Here is a 17,591-nt window from a genome sequence, read left to right as displayed (position 1 = left end):
TAACCTACTGCAATTGTCCTTCTATTTTGGCACTCCTGAATCAGTCTAGAAATTATGTGTTGTGAAGTTAATTCCTCTGGGGAAAATACTTACGTGAATCAGGATCAAAAGATGGATTCTGAGTTTATAGCATTACATTGCTTAACATATGAAAGAAATTTTAAACAGTCTTTTACTGTGATTCATTAACAGCAAAAGAGAAGGGGAGAAAAAAGCACGGTCTTTAAAGTCTTCCAAGCGCATAGGACATGTGACCTTGAAAACTAAATCTCGCACTAAAGACACTCCCAACTACCTCTGAGTCTTCTTTTGAAAATGCAATGTACAAATATTTTATTCAAATGTCTCAGACATGGTAATAGCTCAGAAGAATGACTGTGTGTCCTTGTAGCTGTGCTCCTTTCTGAGAGATGAATGGCGGGCTCGATTGCTTTACTGTAATTTCTCCATTTCCATGCTTCATTTCCTTCATGTATCAGAGACTGGAGAAAAATCAGCATGTTCTGATGCATCTAATACCATGAGGCAGTAAAATGGACCTGAATTTAGTGGAGACTGGAGCTCCAAAATAAATATAACTCTATATGTCAAATTAAAAAAAAAAGATAAATTCTCCTGCACAAATCAGAAGAGACAATAAAAAATAACAAATAGACAGCAAATTTTGCGTACCTACACAGGCATCACAAGCCCATTTTCAACTTTAAGAATCCCTTTCCATATTTTTTATTTTATGGGGATTGTAAATTATTTCAGTAAGATGATGACAAATATTGCAGGTTTTCTTAGCCTGGTTTGCAATTATTTTTGTTTGTTTTGATAACCTAGGTATTTACAGAGATTTCTGATTAAAAAGCTCTCTTCACCACCAATACAAATATTCTGCTGGTTTTTTTTTGGTCTTTTGTTTGTTTGGAGTTTTTTGAGCAAGCAAGCTGCATGCAACACTGTAAATAAAATTTGCCAATTTTTTTTAAATCAGAAAACTACAGTATTGTAAGACTGTTTTGAATGAGATATTGTGTTTTGTTTGTTTCCTCTTCTACTTATCCCTTATTAGAGACTTTACAATCTAGACGTGGCAGTACTGTGAAGGCATCTATAGGGTATCATTGGCTCATTGAAGTCACAGTGCGCGACATACTCTTAGAAGTTAGTTGCCTCTGCAGGTATATGAGGGTTGCTATCTATTTGGATATGTCTGAGCATCTAATTTTATCAAAAATGCCATCAAATGCTCAGGATCTGTGTGGTCAGTGCAGTCCCTAGGACAAGTCTAATGAAAATATGCTTCACCAAGGCAAAAAAACCTAAAAGGTTAAAAATGGAGAAATATTTACAACTTGCCTTAGTCCAGATGTTAAGTTTTTGTTTTTGTTTTTCTTCAATGCATTTACATAGAAAGGTTCCAAGGCTATGAGTACAAGCTGTCAGGTCCAGTTCCATACATATCCGCAAGTCGTTTAAAACGAGGCCCCCAGTCACTGAGGTAATCATAATTCTGATCAGAGTTTGAACTGATGGAATCTAAAGAGCTGAGTGACTCAGCCACTGAGCCATTTCCTTCAAAGGCATATGTCTGCAAGGAATCATATGGCGGGGCACAGGGATCCACATCAGCCTCTTTTAGTCTCTCCCAGATAAATTCCCTAAAAATGACATTATCTGGGATACTTTTAAAAGTTGGTCTGCTCAAGAACTGAATCTCGGGAGTCACATCCCTTCTGGTCTTGGTGTCTCGGATGATGTTGAGGTTTCTCAAGGCAGCCATATCAAAAGCCTCCGTGTCTTCTTCTCCGCCACCCTCATCATCATATCTGACTATGTTTTCCCTGATATCTCTCTCCTCATCAAAAATGAGTGGCTCTTTTTTCCGCCGTCTCATGGTGACAATCAGCAAGACCAGCACTGGAACACAAAAGACCAAAGTTTTACTGATGCTAAAGTTTGAATTATCCTCCACTCAGATCTTTCCCAGTAGTGGAACTATTCCTCAGTTTACACCATACAGATCCTTTCCTTATCCAAGGAACACAATATCCACATCGTGCAGTTAGATTTTGAGTCACTAGTAGGTTCTAAAATGGCTTTTAAACAAAGACCTTTAAGATATTACAGAATATATTTCCACAGTAATTCTGACTTAGAATCATAGAATCATAGAATATCAGAGTTGGAAGGGACCTCAGGACATCATCTAGTCCAACCCCCTGCTCAAAGCAGGCACAATCCCCAGTTTGTTTTGCCTCAGATCTCTAAATGGCCCCCTCAAGGATTGAACTCACAACCCTGGGTTTACCAGGCCAATGCTCAAACTACCGAGCTATCCCTCCCCCCTTTATTGCTATATCCCACGCTATCTGCTAAACATAAATTTAAGAGCCAGTTGAGGCTGATTATTACAATCTTACAGCCACAAAATGAAAAAAGAGACCTTTTTCTGAACTCCTAATTGCTCAAGTGGTAAAAGAACATTCATAAAGATACTGCATGGATTTTAACAACCGTAGTTTGGGAAGGGATTGAATTAAAGTATGCCACCATAGGTTCACTGATAAAATACCTGTTCCTTGATTGGGAAACTCTGAGTTGTTAAGTAATGTCTAATATAAACCTGAGTTCATGGATTAAAAGCATCTCTGTTTTAGACTGCACTTTGCTTTAATGTGCAAAATACTATAGTTGGTGTCTTTGAATATCCGATGAGAATTGCTAAGGCTGCTTGTGTTTACTGGATCAACCCCTAAAGTAATGATTTAAAAAATTCTGATACTTCGGGTTTCTTTTTTTCATCTTAAAAGCCAAGATTAATTTATAGAGATTTAGCCAAAGTATAAGGAGGGGATTCACTCCAGGCATATAATATACTTGCAGTCATTCACAGTTTAAATATGTTTTTGGTAAACAAACAGGTACTATTCATAAACATAATTTGAAGGGACTAATGTGAATACTACATTCATGTCTGAGACATGACAGACTATTACTTATCCTCCTAAAAATGATTTTTTTATTTTAACTTTGAAGCATCTGAATAACTTTGATGGGATTAGTGGCAGCTATAATGTATTCTTAAGGTTGTAAAAATCAGAAGACATTCAGTGGTAAAGCTGCTCTTCCACCCTATCTCATAGCATTGTGCCTTGGTGCTATTTTTAAACTATCCTAAGAATACATTTTTGTAAAAAAATACATGATCCGGGGTTATATCCTTCACCCCACAGCACTCACGTACTTCTGCTGGATGTTACACAGACTTCTTGAAGGGAAAAGTTCCTGAAAGCTAATTTAGATCAGTTTTGTTTTAAAGGAACTCAGTTCTCCTTTGGGCTGATTCTTTGCATGCCATGCTTCTACATGGACTGAACTTTTGTTTCAGAATGCAAAACACTGAATATAAGGTTTTATAATATAAACAGAAGCACAACCAGACATATAGTGATATTAGGACATACCACAATAATAAGAGTAGTTGAACTGAGATACTACATAATGAAATATAAATTAGACACCATTAACCCAAAGACAAATTATCGGCATTAAATACATAAATAACTACCTTGGGACACTCCCCAACTATGTGAACTGTCCCTAGGTATTCTCATGTGTGACATCAATGCAGTACATCATCCTCAGAAGAACATCTTTTCAGGGAGGTATTTTCTACCAAGAAGTCAAGCTACACGCAGGGCATAATTTAAGATGTGGGTCAGGTGGTAAAAATACCTAAGCAACTCAAAACCATTCAGACTTCTTTTCTGTTTAGAAGTACCACACCATCCTCCTTAAGTAGCTTTTCCAGTCCAGTGTCAAATTGGCCTACAGCAAAATCAGACTTCGAAGGTCGGTCTTTGCAGTTCCTTCCTGGGCACCTTCTGTGCCTTCTAAAAGTAAGACTGAAACAAGTTTTCTTCCTGAAGTTTTCTCGTTTTGACAAATATAGTAAGCAATGCATTATTTTTCATGTAATAGCTACAGGGCATGCATCTAATGATCCATCTATTAGCAGATGCCTTGTGATTGTGAATTATTGCAGCACCAGCCTTTATTTTTTGCATGACATCTACTGGTACAAGAAGACACACATTACTTTGAGGCGGCAATGGTTTGGTGAACACTATTCGGAGCCATGTTTACATAAGTCTGAAATATTAGGAGTTTGACCTTTAAAAGAGATTTAGAGTAGTTTCCAAACATTTTTGTATTAGCAGAATCTGTTTTGTTGTAAATTATAGTATGGTGAACATAATATGTACACTCTCTCTCCCCCATCTAATCTTATCTATCTATCTCCTACATGCAATGGTTAAATTTCACTCTTAACAGGTTTTCTTACTAAAAGTGATATTTTAAATGAAAGACAAATTATGTTGCTATCAGTGATAAATCTGATTTAATTTAAGATCACTAAGGGTTTTCTCCATCTTTTAGTTCTTCTTTTATATTTTTTACCATGTCAGTGTGGCAATTTTTATTGCCATGTAACAAGCATCTAATCACTTCCTTTACTCAAGTGTAAATGTGTTTTCACACTCCTGTCATGCTGAGCAGACTTCATTTTGAGATTTAAATACCTGCTAATAAGTGAAAAATATGAAACTTCGTAGATATGCCTGCCTAGAGGTACAATAAAAATCAAGATAAAATGAATGTTTTATGTAGTATGCCTTGTACATTCCACTCTTGCTTGAAGCCAAGAAAAATATGAAGTCTTTCAAAAGGTTAAACATTTTAGCATTTAGATGGCTTTAAGAGATTATTAATTTCTAACTACTCCAGCAGCTATGAACAATAATGTTTAACCTCTGAATGAATAAAGCCTAAGATGCATTGCAGGGACTGTGGAAATTATTACAGTCCAAAACCAAATATCTGTGGTACCTAAAGCAAGCACGTCTGATATTAAATGTAGTCTGTTTCCCATTATGGCCTATTTCCTTTCCCATGTTCATCACAGAACCAGTGATCAAAGTGGTAAAGAGTGCCTGACTGAAGACTAGAAAAGCTAATTTTATAGATTGTAGAATGGAAATAAAAGTATAATGCAAGCATTAGGTATACATATTAACTCTAAACAACCACACCGACAATAACATCACTGGTTGTTATATTTAATAAGCAAAACAACTAATACCATTTGTTACAAACAACTAATCCATGAATAACCAGAACAACTAATGGCTGGGACTACACTCAGATTTTGTACCCATTTAACTAGTTTGGTAGAAAAAAGCAATTGAGTTAAATCATTACAATGCCCTTATGTGGATGCAGTTATACAGATATAAATGTATTTATATCAGCACAGCTTGTTTGGATACATTTTGTCAAAATCAGCTATGCCAATAATTAACACCTTTCTGTCATTGCAACCATAGTAAGGGTTGTAAGCATTTACCTTAATCTGTTTCTGAACAAATACAGTTCAGTCAATGCAAAAACTGTGTGTAGACCAGTCCCAAGTATATTCCTGCTGAAGTCACTGCCTCTCAAAGCTATTGTGCAATATGTGTACATTTGAAGTTCTCACTTATCTTAGTAGGCTGTCACCCAGCATGTCTCCCTGTCTCTGTTTTTGTTCTACACATTCATTTTGTACTCAAGGCAATTGCTGCATCATTATAAAGATGTAATAATAGCCAACAGACAACCCGGAAGAGAGGACCACAAACAGGGCTATAAAAAATGTCGTGCACCTAATACCCATTGCCATACAACAGTCCCTTAAGCTTATTCTCTAATATAGCAATAAACCACATCAGGCTTTGAATTAGTAAACTATTGGTTCATGCCTTGGATGTGTTATGAATCCTGAAGCTAAAGGCTGGGTATCTTCAACCATCTAAGAAATGCCTCAGTAGCCTTCTAATTCATATATTCTCGTGGCCAGTGCAATCAGATAGCTCTTGTGGTTAAAGGAGATTGGGACTAGGAGATCTGTTCCCAGATCTGCACAGGTTTTCAGGGTGACCTTGAGTAAATCAACCTGGCTTAAATTTTCAAAAGTGACTGGTAATGTTGTATGCCCAATTTGAAAGATTTTAGCGGGGGATGATTTTCAGAGCACAGGTTCTTAGCACCATCCGAAAATCATCCCCCCTTCAAGGTATCTCAGGTTGGGTATCCCAATATTGACTCACCCCAAAACACCATTTACTTAAGAAATATAGGCCATAATCTCTGAGTCAGTTTCACATCCTGTGTCCATCTCTTATTTAGAATGTAAGCTCTTTAGGACAGGGACTGTGTCTTACAATGTATTTGTAACAAAATTGCACAGAGTCCCTGAACTCATTAGGACCCATTTGTAGTACAATAATATTAACAATTCATAAACAATTTGTATCTAATTTTATTTTAATTTTTAAATCTACTTTTGGAAGTTTAATTGTTGTATTAATATATAATATAGCATATAGAAGTGTATACAATGAGGTGCAAAGACCTTTTTTTAGAATGGGATAGGAAAGTGGGTGCTGACGGTGGGTTACCGTTTCAAGTATGGAACTACCAATAGGGAAAGCACATTACTAACCAGATTCTGATTCTACCTGCTGTTTCAATGTAATGGAAATTCCTGAGCTGTGGAAATAAGTTATATGTAACTTTACATGCAAATACTTCTTTTTGTGAACTTTTACATATAATAAAATTATAGTTACACACTATGTTAAATGCTTATTCTAAAAACACTTGTTATTGCATCTGTGAGATGTTAACTGAAAAATAAATTACACTGAAGTTACCATATAATTTTCAAAGGAGTTAAAGATTTCCTCTCTTATTTCTTAAAAGAATTATATACAATATAAAGTGAATGACACCCAGCATGGTACTTTTCATATGTATTTTCATAGCATAAATTACAGCCATGTTTTTGTTGAAAACAACAGCTCTGCTGCAGAGTTGATACTGTGCAGCTTTTCTAAGTAATCGACCGACTATTGGAACTTTCTTGTGGAATGGAGTTTAGAAATCAATCTTCATCAGTCAGATTAGGGGCGGGGAAAGCTCACCCCTCTGGCCTCTCTACTTTGAGGCTCTAACTCTGGCATTCACTACAGGACAACTTCAATGTCAGCTGTTTAACATGCACCGGCAGCTTTGCATGTAAGCATCCAAATGTGACTTCATAGGCAGATAGTGGTAAGGGGCTCAGCCATGCAAATGTCCATTCAGAAAAGTAAAAGTGAGCTTTGTGGCGATATTCAGATGGCCAGTTTTGAAAGCCCACAAAATGTAGTGAATGTCAATTCTTTTGACACCTAACATCAAGAGACAAGCAACAAGCAGACATGTCCCTCATATGCTGCAGAACAAATTATTTAGATAATACGTTCCGAGATCTTCTCCTCTTCTCTTTGCCAGTGCTTGTGAACAGTCTCAAAGAGATGAGAAGGAGCACTGTGGTGCCATGAGTTATCTGCTGCATTCCAACCCTGTTGCACTGAATGGAATAAACAAGTTACTACCTGGTAACTTGACAACTAACAAGTTGGATCTCTACTGAATATCTTCCCTGAGAAACACTGTCTCCTGTTTAAGAAACACACACACAAACACCAATCCTGTAAACCATGGTATGTTTTTACAGGTCTTTGAAAATAACTGTTTCATTTATTTATATGCCAGAAATGATGGTCAGTGCTGGGTGAATGGCTTTCTATGAGTACAGAAATTGTATTTCTGTAAATCACTTTGGGCCAAACTTGCACCACCCTGTAGACTTCAACCAAGCAACACCAATTTATACTAGATAAGGATCTGGCCCTTAGTCACTGATCCAAATGTGCAAATATGGGAGGGCATGTATGAATGAGGGCATGTATGTGTTCAGGAACTTTCTTTAGTTGTGCTGACGATCAGGGCAGTAATATTTTTTTCCATATGGCTCCATTCCATTTTTAACTTTATTAACCTTACAAACTGTTCTTAAGTAGTGAAGGAGCAATTTAAGTACAGCAAAATGAGTAAAGAACAAATTTGAAAAGCTTCATACTTTGCCTGTCACAGGCTTAAAACTCCAGAAACAGGAAACACTACAACCTGTGTACAACCACTGTGTAAATTGACTGGGTTCTCAATACTTTTGTTGTTTTATCGTTCCATTAACAGTGATCCAGGCAGTCTTTGCCTGTTAGTTTTGAGCCTGTCTGGGCAGTGCAGAGTACCAGAAGATATGACGTCTCGGGAGGCACAAGACATTCTTTGGGGAGGTGTGGACTGCTCTCCACCAATGCACCTAATTCACTATGCAGGCTCTATGCAGGGAAGGAGAGGCAATGGACTGCACTTAGAGACTTCAAAGTAGCCAACACCAGGAAGGGGACACTGCTGGATCCAGTTGTTGTACACACAGTGGAGGAAACTACAGTAAAAGCCTATTGGTTGGAACCACCTAAACTGATTCTGTATTTTAGTTACCTCTGTGGCAACGATACCGAACTGTGGACGTTACAATCTCCCCACTCCTTTTGGGATGATATGCTAACCAAGAGTACTCATACAAGCCTTGATCCAAGAAAGCACTTAAGCATGTGCTCAGCTGGGGCCTCAAGCAACATTGGGACTCTGACTGCACCAGAATCTTGCACTGGGTGTGAAAAGATTAGGGAAGCTCCTTGGTTCCCTTTTCTACTCCACAATCTTGAGTTTTTAACACTGTCACTGCCTAGTCAGTTTCACTTTAGTCTCCACAGGGAAATGAGAAATCCTGATACAACTAAGCTTCTAGTGTGATTTCACAATTTCCAAATCACCTTTTCTCCCTCCCTTCTCTAGTTTCAGTTTTGCCACAGAATGTAAAATGCAACTGTGCTAACAGCTGCAGGTATAACAAAAGGACGTCATACAAATGCTACTCAATTAAATATGCTAATTCTCATCAATAAATTAATTTGTGACATTTGCTGTAAGTCTTTTGCTCTTTGCAAATCATTAAATATTATAAATAAATATCTTTAAAAGAAACAAACTGTTATTTATAAATCTGCATACTATATACTCAGTAAGTAATATGAACGCCTCCAGCTATATTATGTTCAACAAGAGAGAGATGTTCATAAATCCATTTTTTCACCTGCAACGTCTATCTATAACTATTGTATCAGATACAACTGATATTATTCCTTCTACCATTACTTTCTGGGAGATTACCTTTGACATTATTTACCTATATTTTATAAAATGCCTCTGTTGCTGGATTATTAGCTTTTCTTCCCTAAAGAAAAAGGAGGATAAACAATAAACGAGATGAGGGGGCTTTGTTTGTTTGTTGTTGTACTGTACTTCGGGTGCAATGAACAAAACACCAAGGACATACCTAATAATGTCAGGACACAAGCAAGTATTGCTATAAGTGCGCCAGTGCTAAGTCCTGCAGGCAAGATGTATGCCTCTGCATTGCATGTTTGGGCAATTCCGTCGGCATCACAGTCACAAACTCTGATAGTGAGGGTATTGGTGCTACTAAGGGAAGGCGAGCCACTGTCCACAATGAATATTGGCAAGTAGAAAACAGACTGTTCCTGTCTCCGGAATCCATTTCTCCTGGTTAGCACAGATGCGGTGTTGTCTAGAGGAAGAAAAAGATAAGTATAAGACACTCAGAATTTCTATAGGAATAGTCACAGGTAAAAATGCATTTTTTTTCTGTCTGATGGACTTTAAGTTTTATATTATTTTATTAACTTTTTTTTCCTGGCCATCCACCATAAGGAGCTGCGATGATATGTTCTGCTTGAGAATCTAGTTCTAGCCCATGCAAAAACCATTAAGGCCTATAATTACCAGGAAGGCTTATGCTGGAATTGTGGAGGCCTATAAACTGTAATCACACTTGCAGTGCCCATTCATGAAGCAAAATCCCAGAAGGGGTGGGGCACAGTATATTAAATGAAAAAATTTGCACTTCACTTGTTTCTTTAAGTAGCTTTATCAACACATACATTTCACTTCTAATTGTACAGGCTCTGTTTCCCCACCGTAAATATGCATTGATATTAATGGAAGTTAGATTCACACAGGAAGAGGAAAAGAGGAGAAATTCACATTGTCACAGCTTGGGTCATAAAAAAAAACATGGCAACCACACACACAAATACATAATTTTGTGTGCAAATGCACAATTAGGTAATAGCACATCTAATTATTTGTCTGCATGCACCTAGACCTATTTGTGTACAAAAATAATGCAAGAATCTATAATGGGAGTCTGCACACGTTTCAGGCTTACCCAGTGTACAGGAGTTTAAAACTGATCTAGAAAGGACAATTAGTTTATATATTCAAGGTCACAATTGAGCTCCTCAAAATGGTGCACTTAGTGACTTAAAGACATATGGCAATGGAACCAATCACTTCAAAATCCATAATCACATCTCAGGTATCTTTTCATAAGAAAATAAAAAGCCATATAGCCTTTAGTAACAATAAAATAGTAGAATAGCTGAGATTTAATTAACAGCTCTCAAACACCCAAATATAGGTTTTTAAAATGTTATTAAGCTGCTCAAAGAGATATGGCTGTCACAACTGATTTGTAATGTTTAGTACTACAATTTAAGAGATATAAATAATAATTTTTCCCTCCTGAAGAAAGACAGTGAGAAATGACCATTTGCTGATTGTTCCTGACTGCACTCAACAAATGAATGGATAATAAAGAATCAAACCTGTATATTTGGCAGGTATTGCACTTTTAAAATGTTTTTTATTAAACATGTTTTAAAATATATTAAAACAATTGAACAGTGTATTAGTGACTTCTTTTGCGACTTTTTCTTCCCCATTTTAAAGTTTCAGTAGTTCAGAATAACACACAATTATTTTACTTTTCCTAATATTAACTACAGTAAAATGATCACTTTGTGATCCGTAAACACTTGTACCCATGCTTAATTGTCCCACTGAATTCAACAAGGCCACCAACATACTTAAACTTAAGCATATGCTTAAGTGCTTTAAAGGCCCAGATGTTCAAAGAGTGATGCACAAAACTGTGTGTGTTTGTGCAAATCCTGACATACAGGGATTATTGTCCCTCTGTGGTACATATGAAAAAATACATATACACTTTTGCACACACCCATTAGAAAGTATGAGCAATTATTTCTGAGCACACAAGTCTGGTATGTACAAAGTTAGATAATCAAAAACGGACAATTTCTGCCCTTACTTATACCTCTGTTGACTTTATTGCTGTGGCATGGGGTGTATTGATCTAGATTGTATGTTCTCAGGGAAGAGAGTGTATTTTTATAATGTTATGGTACATTGCACAGTGTGTGTCCCAGAACTCTGCCTAGAATTTCAGAGGGCTAATGTATTCTAAGTAATAATATTAATAATAATAAATGCATTTGAGTCTTTAGGTCATGATCTATAAAAATCACTTCCGCGTATGCTTACTTGACTTCCCTATTATTGTTCTTATAAGTAAAGTTAAGCACATTGGAAAAACAAACTGTGGACAGCTGAATAAGGCTCTTTATCAACAGACTGATTTTTTGTATTGTGGTCCAGGAAAGACACTTCATTTCATTTTATATTTAGTTTGTATTCTTTTTGTTCAGGACAAAAGGTGAATCAAAGTGTGGATATAGTTTGAAAAATAGTCCATAAAAATAGTACCTTTTCACTCAACATATGGTTAATCATTTATTTTATTAACAAGAGCAAGTTTTTTACTCCATTTCACACTGCAGAGCAAATAGAGCAAATAGAGCAGTGCAGCAGTGAGATGGGGGTCTATTGTATTCTATTTGCTTCAACCATTAGCTAAGCAGACAGCCAATGTCCAGCTGCCATACGTATACAGCAACTAATGAGAACGCCAATTAGGAGTGTGTTCTCATCTCTTTTCACCAGTGGGAATGTGATGCCAATGATGGTCTTTTGTGTAGATCTTTGGGGAAATAGTCCTAGACAGTGTATGTAAATATTGTAGGTAGCCTAAAAAATGAGCACTCAGCCTTCACCTCCAAAAACATCATTCAGTTGCTGAAAAGGTGGGGGGGTTTCCCCAAAGGAATTCTCATTATGCCATGTCTTTGGGGATCATTTCTTTATGCCCTGAATTATATTTATAAAACATGAGGCCCAGGACATTTTTCAGTCACTGCCCTCAAGGTAAAATCTAATTTGGATAAAGACCTATAAATACAGAAAAAAAAAGGGGAGGAATGGCACTTGGGGGAAAAAAAAAGATTTGAAGCCCCGCTGTTTAGCTCAAGGCTCAAAACGATTTAAACAACAGTTTCTTCCTCTTGATAGATAATCTTTAGATAAAAGTTACTTAGGGGGGCAGATTGCTCTTTAAATATCCTCCCTGGCAGGGAAGTTCACCCAAATGATAATCACTATGTGTCTGAAAAAAGGGTGGTGATTACCTAAGGCACCTAAGTCAGTGCTCCCCTAAGGCACCCAACAACATTTATATTTTTACCTTTGTTATCTTGCAGAGTAAAGTTATGGTTATTTGCTGCTTCTGCTGTCAAACTGAAGTAGAACTGGTGACCACTGGGTGGGTCATCTTTATCAACAGCACTGATTTTCTGGATTACCTGAAAAGAGAGAGTTCATTTGAAGTTATATTGAGTTTTATATTTTATAAAATACAAAACAGTATATGCATGCATACCCTATGCACACAGTGCTCATGGTCAAGTGATATATTGCATTTATCATGCACCTTCAGCCATCTGACTTGCATTCTGCCCCCAACACCTTGTTCTAACATTTCAATCTCGTAAGCAATTTTAGACACCGTTAACTTTCATCTCCCATCTCCCCACTGAAAACGGTGCAAGATAAATACATTTCCTTTCCTTTCTCTACACCAAAGTGCACTGGCCTGAGGCACTATGTAGCCAATATTCATCCAGTGACAGGTTAAGATCTAATATATCACTACTCATTAAGGATAGGAATAAGAGTTTTATAGTATTGGAAAGGGGACACCTTATGTGTGAAAATAACAATGGATATAATCTAGCACTAGAGAGAGAGAGACAAGCCTCTCACAGTTATTTGTGCGTGCAATTAATGCCGCATTGTGTCTGCAAACCACAGGTGTAAAAGTAAAGCCCAGATTTTAGAGTTAATTAAGGATGAATAAAACAGAATTGAATATTAATTTAATCAATATTTTCTGAAACATACAAACCATACAAAATATAACAGACTAGACCAGTGATGGGCAACCTGCGACCCATCAGCGTAATCTGATTGCGGGCTGCAAGACATTTTGACGACGTTGACCGTCCACAGGCATGGCCCCCCGCAGCTCCCAGTGGCCGCAGTTTGATAAATTGTGAGTATGTGGTCATGAGTATCTGGAATAATTGATTAGAGCCGGGGACAGTGTGGACAGATACTCATATGCAATTTGGTCAGTCCATCTTAATTTCTCATGTCTTAAAAGACTCCTGCTGGTCCAATTTTAGGTTTCTTTTGAGCAAATGAGGTTCATCATGCTAATTTCTGTTGTATTTTTAAATTTTGTTGTAATTTTGAAAAATGGACAGAACAGTGATGTCTTTTATGAAAGAGGTGGAAGGCTGAGACTCTGGAAGATAGCACAGAAGTAGAAATCCTCCATGCAGAGGGCCATTGCATCCAGGATGGTACATGGATGCTGTGAATTTCAGGAATAAAACGGCCTCCAGTTTTCTAGGGGGTGAGGAGTTGGAGCAATGTGAATAAATCTCTTTGGGTCTGATTTTCAGAGGTACCAAGGACAAACAACTCCAGTTGAAGTCAATGTGTGCAAGGGGTGCTCGGAACCTCTGAAAGTCAGACCTTGTGAGGGCAACCTTGTACGATTTCTAATACAAGAGAACTGTCACAGAGGATATTGTGCCCCTTACACCCCTTTTTCCTAATTCAGGCAAACTTATGTCACCCACATTTAAGTTTTAGGAGTGCTAGAGGATATAGGAAGTGAAGTGCTGAGCACTCTTACTGCCTAGTGAAATCAGTGGGAATTAAGGGTGCTCATCCCTGTACAGAATCAAGCAAAAAAAAGCATCATTTTGCTATGCAAGGACATCTGGAGTTTTACACGGCTTGTGCACATCTAATTTTTATTTCTGCAGCTCTTTCACCATAGCCAGTATGGTGGAGTTTTTAGACTTTGTTTCATATTTGTTTATGCTGTGCAGTCATTGCAAAGTGTCATTTGTATTGCAATAAGCTGACTGTCTTATCTTAAAGTTGGCATCATTTCAAAAGAAATTACTGCCTAACTAATGTGAATAAACATCTGGAAGTATCGATCTGCACCTGGCCAGGCTGAGCATTTTCACAGACTGTGGTCTCATACTCCATGGCAAACTCGGGGGCATTGTCGTTGATGTCAAGGATAGTGATGGCCACATATCCTCTCCCAATCTGTGCTGGGTTCTCTGTGCAAAACAAACAAACACATAAACTAACAAAGACTCTTTACAAATTATTTTTTTGGATCAATATGCCTTTCATTTGCATTTTGTCTTGTGCACACACCTGTCAAAATGATTAATACCCCCTAAAAACATAATGAAAAATCAACTCTAGGGTAGAAATCCTGGCCTTTTTTCAGACAATGGGAGTTTTGCCATTTACTTCAGTGGGACCAAATTTCACCATAGGGGTCAAATTAAAATTTCAATATACAAACCTCAGGAGCAAAAAGTCCCTGGGGGGATGGGAATGAGGTGACATAAAAACCCTGCCACATCGAGTGGGCTCACAGTCAGTCAGCATAGTACCATTTATCTTGGATGGGGCATGGTTAGAATGGATATGAGACGCATTTATTCAGTTAATTCCCCTCAGTAATTCAGGGGAGCCCATGACATAATTTATGGCTTCCCTGTAAGAGTGGGTAGCATAAGAAAAGTACCATCTACCCACCCAAGTCAATCTCCCTGCAATTCTCTTACTAGTAAGAGTGAATCTAGTTCTAGGAATCAAGCACCTTTATTTGCAGGCATGGTGTAATTCCTCTCAAACCTGAATTACATCCCCAAATTGAAGCAATCATGAATTTTAGCAATACAGACCTATGCTTTCTACTGGTGTACAGGACAATTGCCAATCTGTGGTGAAAGGGGTATTGCACAGTAAACTGATAATCACAGAGTTCAGAGGACATGTGTCTTAATGAATAAAATACCTGTCTGCAATGAGACAGGTCTAAATTACTGCACAGGGTGTGAGGCAGAGGAGGTGTTAGATAGATACCTATCTCTTATTTACAACACAGTCCTAACCACATTATCTATAGTGAGATTGGATATATAGGTCTACATTTTCATATTTTTATTCAATGCCATCAAGCAATTATTATAATTGAACCTGAAGCTTTTGTTCATTCTGTGTATAAAATCTTTAAATTGTAACTTACGACTCTCCATAGCCAAGACAGTGATGTTATGAACAGCATTAGTTTCTCTATCCAAAGACTTGGCAGTTGTAATGACTCCACTGTTGGCATCAATATTGAAATATCTCTCCAGGTCTGTGTTTCGGTCGATTGAGTATCTAGGTGAAAGGTTAAAGAAAACTTCTGATCTACGTTCAACTATAGTTTGTTAAAACATTTCACTAATTTCTCATTAGATAGAAAGAGCACTCATTGTTTCCCCCTTTTTTGACTCTTTTTGTCCAGTATCGCTCAGGTTTCCTGGAAGAAACAAAACTGTATATGCAGACTCTTGATGCTACAAAGTGAACAGCGTGAGATGCTGGCTCTGTTCCCGTACACAATGCCTTCTTCAGTGAGGTTACAGGTATTTCCTTATCTTTTCTTACTTTCCTCCTTAAGGTAGCCCTTCATTTATTCATGGAATAGGCTACTCCTGAACCCAAACCTAATATGAATAACAATTGGAAGCTTGCCACAGGGCTGTATCAAATTCATGCAGCTCCCAGAAGAGCTGGCCCTGACAGAAACAGAACTTCTGTCATTAGTGGAAGAGCTCCTGTCTTACCCTGTGCTATGGAGCTGGGGGAAAAATACTTGGAGGAGGTCAGGGGATTACATATTTGCCTGCCAGCTCCTGGTGCTTTATTTTCATTGGACAAACACATTGAGTTTCTTGGCTTAGCATATTGTTTTCTAGGAAGGGGAAGACAGAAAACAAGCAGAAAACACAGAGGAAAGGGAGAACCCTGTCCTTTGTTTACTTTTTCTGTGTGAAAATGGGAGATAGGATTATGCAGTTTTAGGTTTACTAACAATGACTTCTTGACATACCATTCTTATTTACTACTCAGTGTGAGTTAAAGAATCATCATCTGGCCAACATTATAATTACTGTCATAACAATGCAACTTCTTCACTTTTGGTATATTACTGATCAAACCTTGTAAAAATGTGGAAGGGTCAAATTACAGTTGATATCTCAAAGAGATCACTTCCCAGATATAATGACCATATACCATTATGCATTTGTACTATATTGTACTATGTCAGTTTGTTCTGTGCTGTACTACATTGCTTTCATCTGTCCCTTTACACTGCAAATTGTCTGGAGCAGAAACTTGTTATACACTTGGTGTTGCTTTACTGTATAATATTATGTGCTGAGGGTGCTATATCAACAGAAACACTAATGAAATCTTTTTATGGCATTCAAAATTTAGAACTTTCCCTTTCTCATCAGCAAACACTCCTTTTTATTTTATTGTATTTCTTGTCTTTTCTATTTCAATTTTTCTTTTTCTCCATGCCAGAACTGCTGTGTATTTGGTCAGCAGTGCTCATCAACTATTTCATGGCTGGCATGTTATCCCTAGAGACTATGCTGTACCTGTCACCTTTGCAATGCAGTCAGTCTTGCCCAACAGTAGGGATTCAGTCCCTTGCCAAACATCAGGCTTTCCAGTTATTAACACTATCACTGTGTAGTATGATGAGCCAAAGATTTACTGTTTTAAAAACAACAGATTACATAAATTGCAACACATATGGCTAGAAGAAGAAAAAAATGAATGTTTCTGAAAAAGTGATTTCCCCTAACACTTGCTTACAAGTACTGCATCCAAACTCAGATTCTAAAAATCTATTTCAATGTGATTTAATCTTTTAATTTCTTACTATCAGTTGTATTTGAAAATTAGTTTGGCAGGTCTTTTTCCAAAGCTATTTCAAATCTCAATAATTCTCAGTACCTTTTGAGATAACCCCTACTTTTCTTACCACACCCTCTATTTTTCTTTGATGTCAAGGTTTAGAAGTGTCTAATCTTATAATCACAATATCCCACCCAAAATTTCAAGATATGTATAAATTCAGTTCTTTTGTCAATATCCATTTTCCTTCTTCGAACATATATTGTTGAAATAATCATCTAAACTTCCTAAATGGATCAAGAAAAGTTATATCTCTCTCTCTCTCTCTCTCTCTCTCTCTACTCTCTCTCTCTCTATATATATAAATAGAGAGAGAGAGATATTTTTATGCTCTTCCAATCCTGGTTAGTCTGATCCTTTATGTAAATTATAGCAGATTCAGGACAGCTCTAATTTATATCAATGGTTTCTCATGGCATGATTTCGGCACCCAGGGATTACGATGGCATTGGCACATCCTGTCTATTTCTGTG

The 17,591-nt window shown here is 37.3% G+C and overlaps 1 protein-coding gene across 3 annotated transcripts in view; it reads right to left on the bottom strand.

The window, feature by feature from the left end:
* Positions 1–976: 976 nt before the first annotated feature.
* CDH7 (cadherin 7) overlaps positions 977–17,591 on the bottom strand; it is a 107,514-nt gene continuing 90,899 nt past the window's right edge. For all 3 annotated transcript variants that reach the window (XM_038391294.2, XM_043508157.1, XM_038391293.2), the window contains 5 exons: positions 15,389–15,525; positions 14,284–14,405; positions 12,446–12,563; positions 9,323–9,574; positions 977–1,908 (listed from right to left, as the gene is read on the bottom strand). In XM_038391294.2, coding sequence (XP_038247222.1) covers positions 1,415–1,908; positions 9,323–9,574; positions 12,446–12,563; positions 14,284–14,405; positions 15,389–15,525 — 1,123 coding nt within the window. In that variant the 3' untranslated portion in view covers positions 977–1,414. The remainder of the gene's footprint in view (positions 1,909–9,322; positions 9,575–12,445; positions 12,564–14,283; positions 14,406–15,388; positions 15,526–17,591) is intronic.

Source organism: Dermochelys coriacea, chromosome 2 (genome assembly GCF_009764565.3).
Source record: "Dermochelys coriacea isolate rDerCor1 chromosome 2, rDerCor1.pri.v4, whole genome shotgun sequence".
In the NCBI taxonomy this organism is placed as follows: Eukaryota; Metazoa; Chordata; order Testudines; family Dermochelyidae; genus Dermochelys; species Dermochelys coriacea.
Note: the sequence above shows the minus strand (reverse complement) of the source record. Positions and strands in the feature narration are given on the sequence as shown.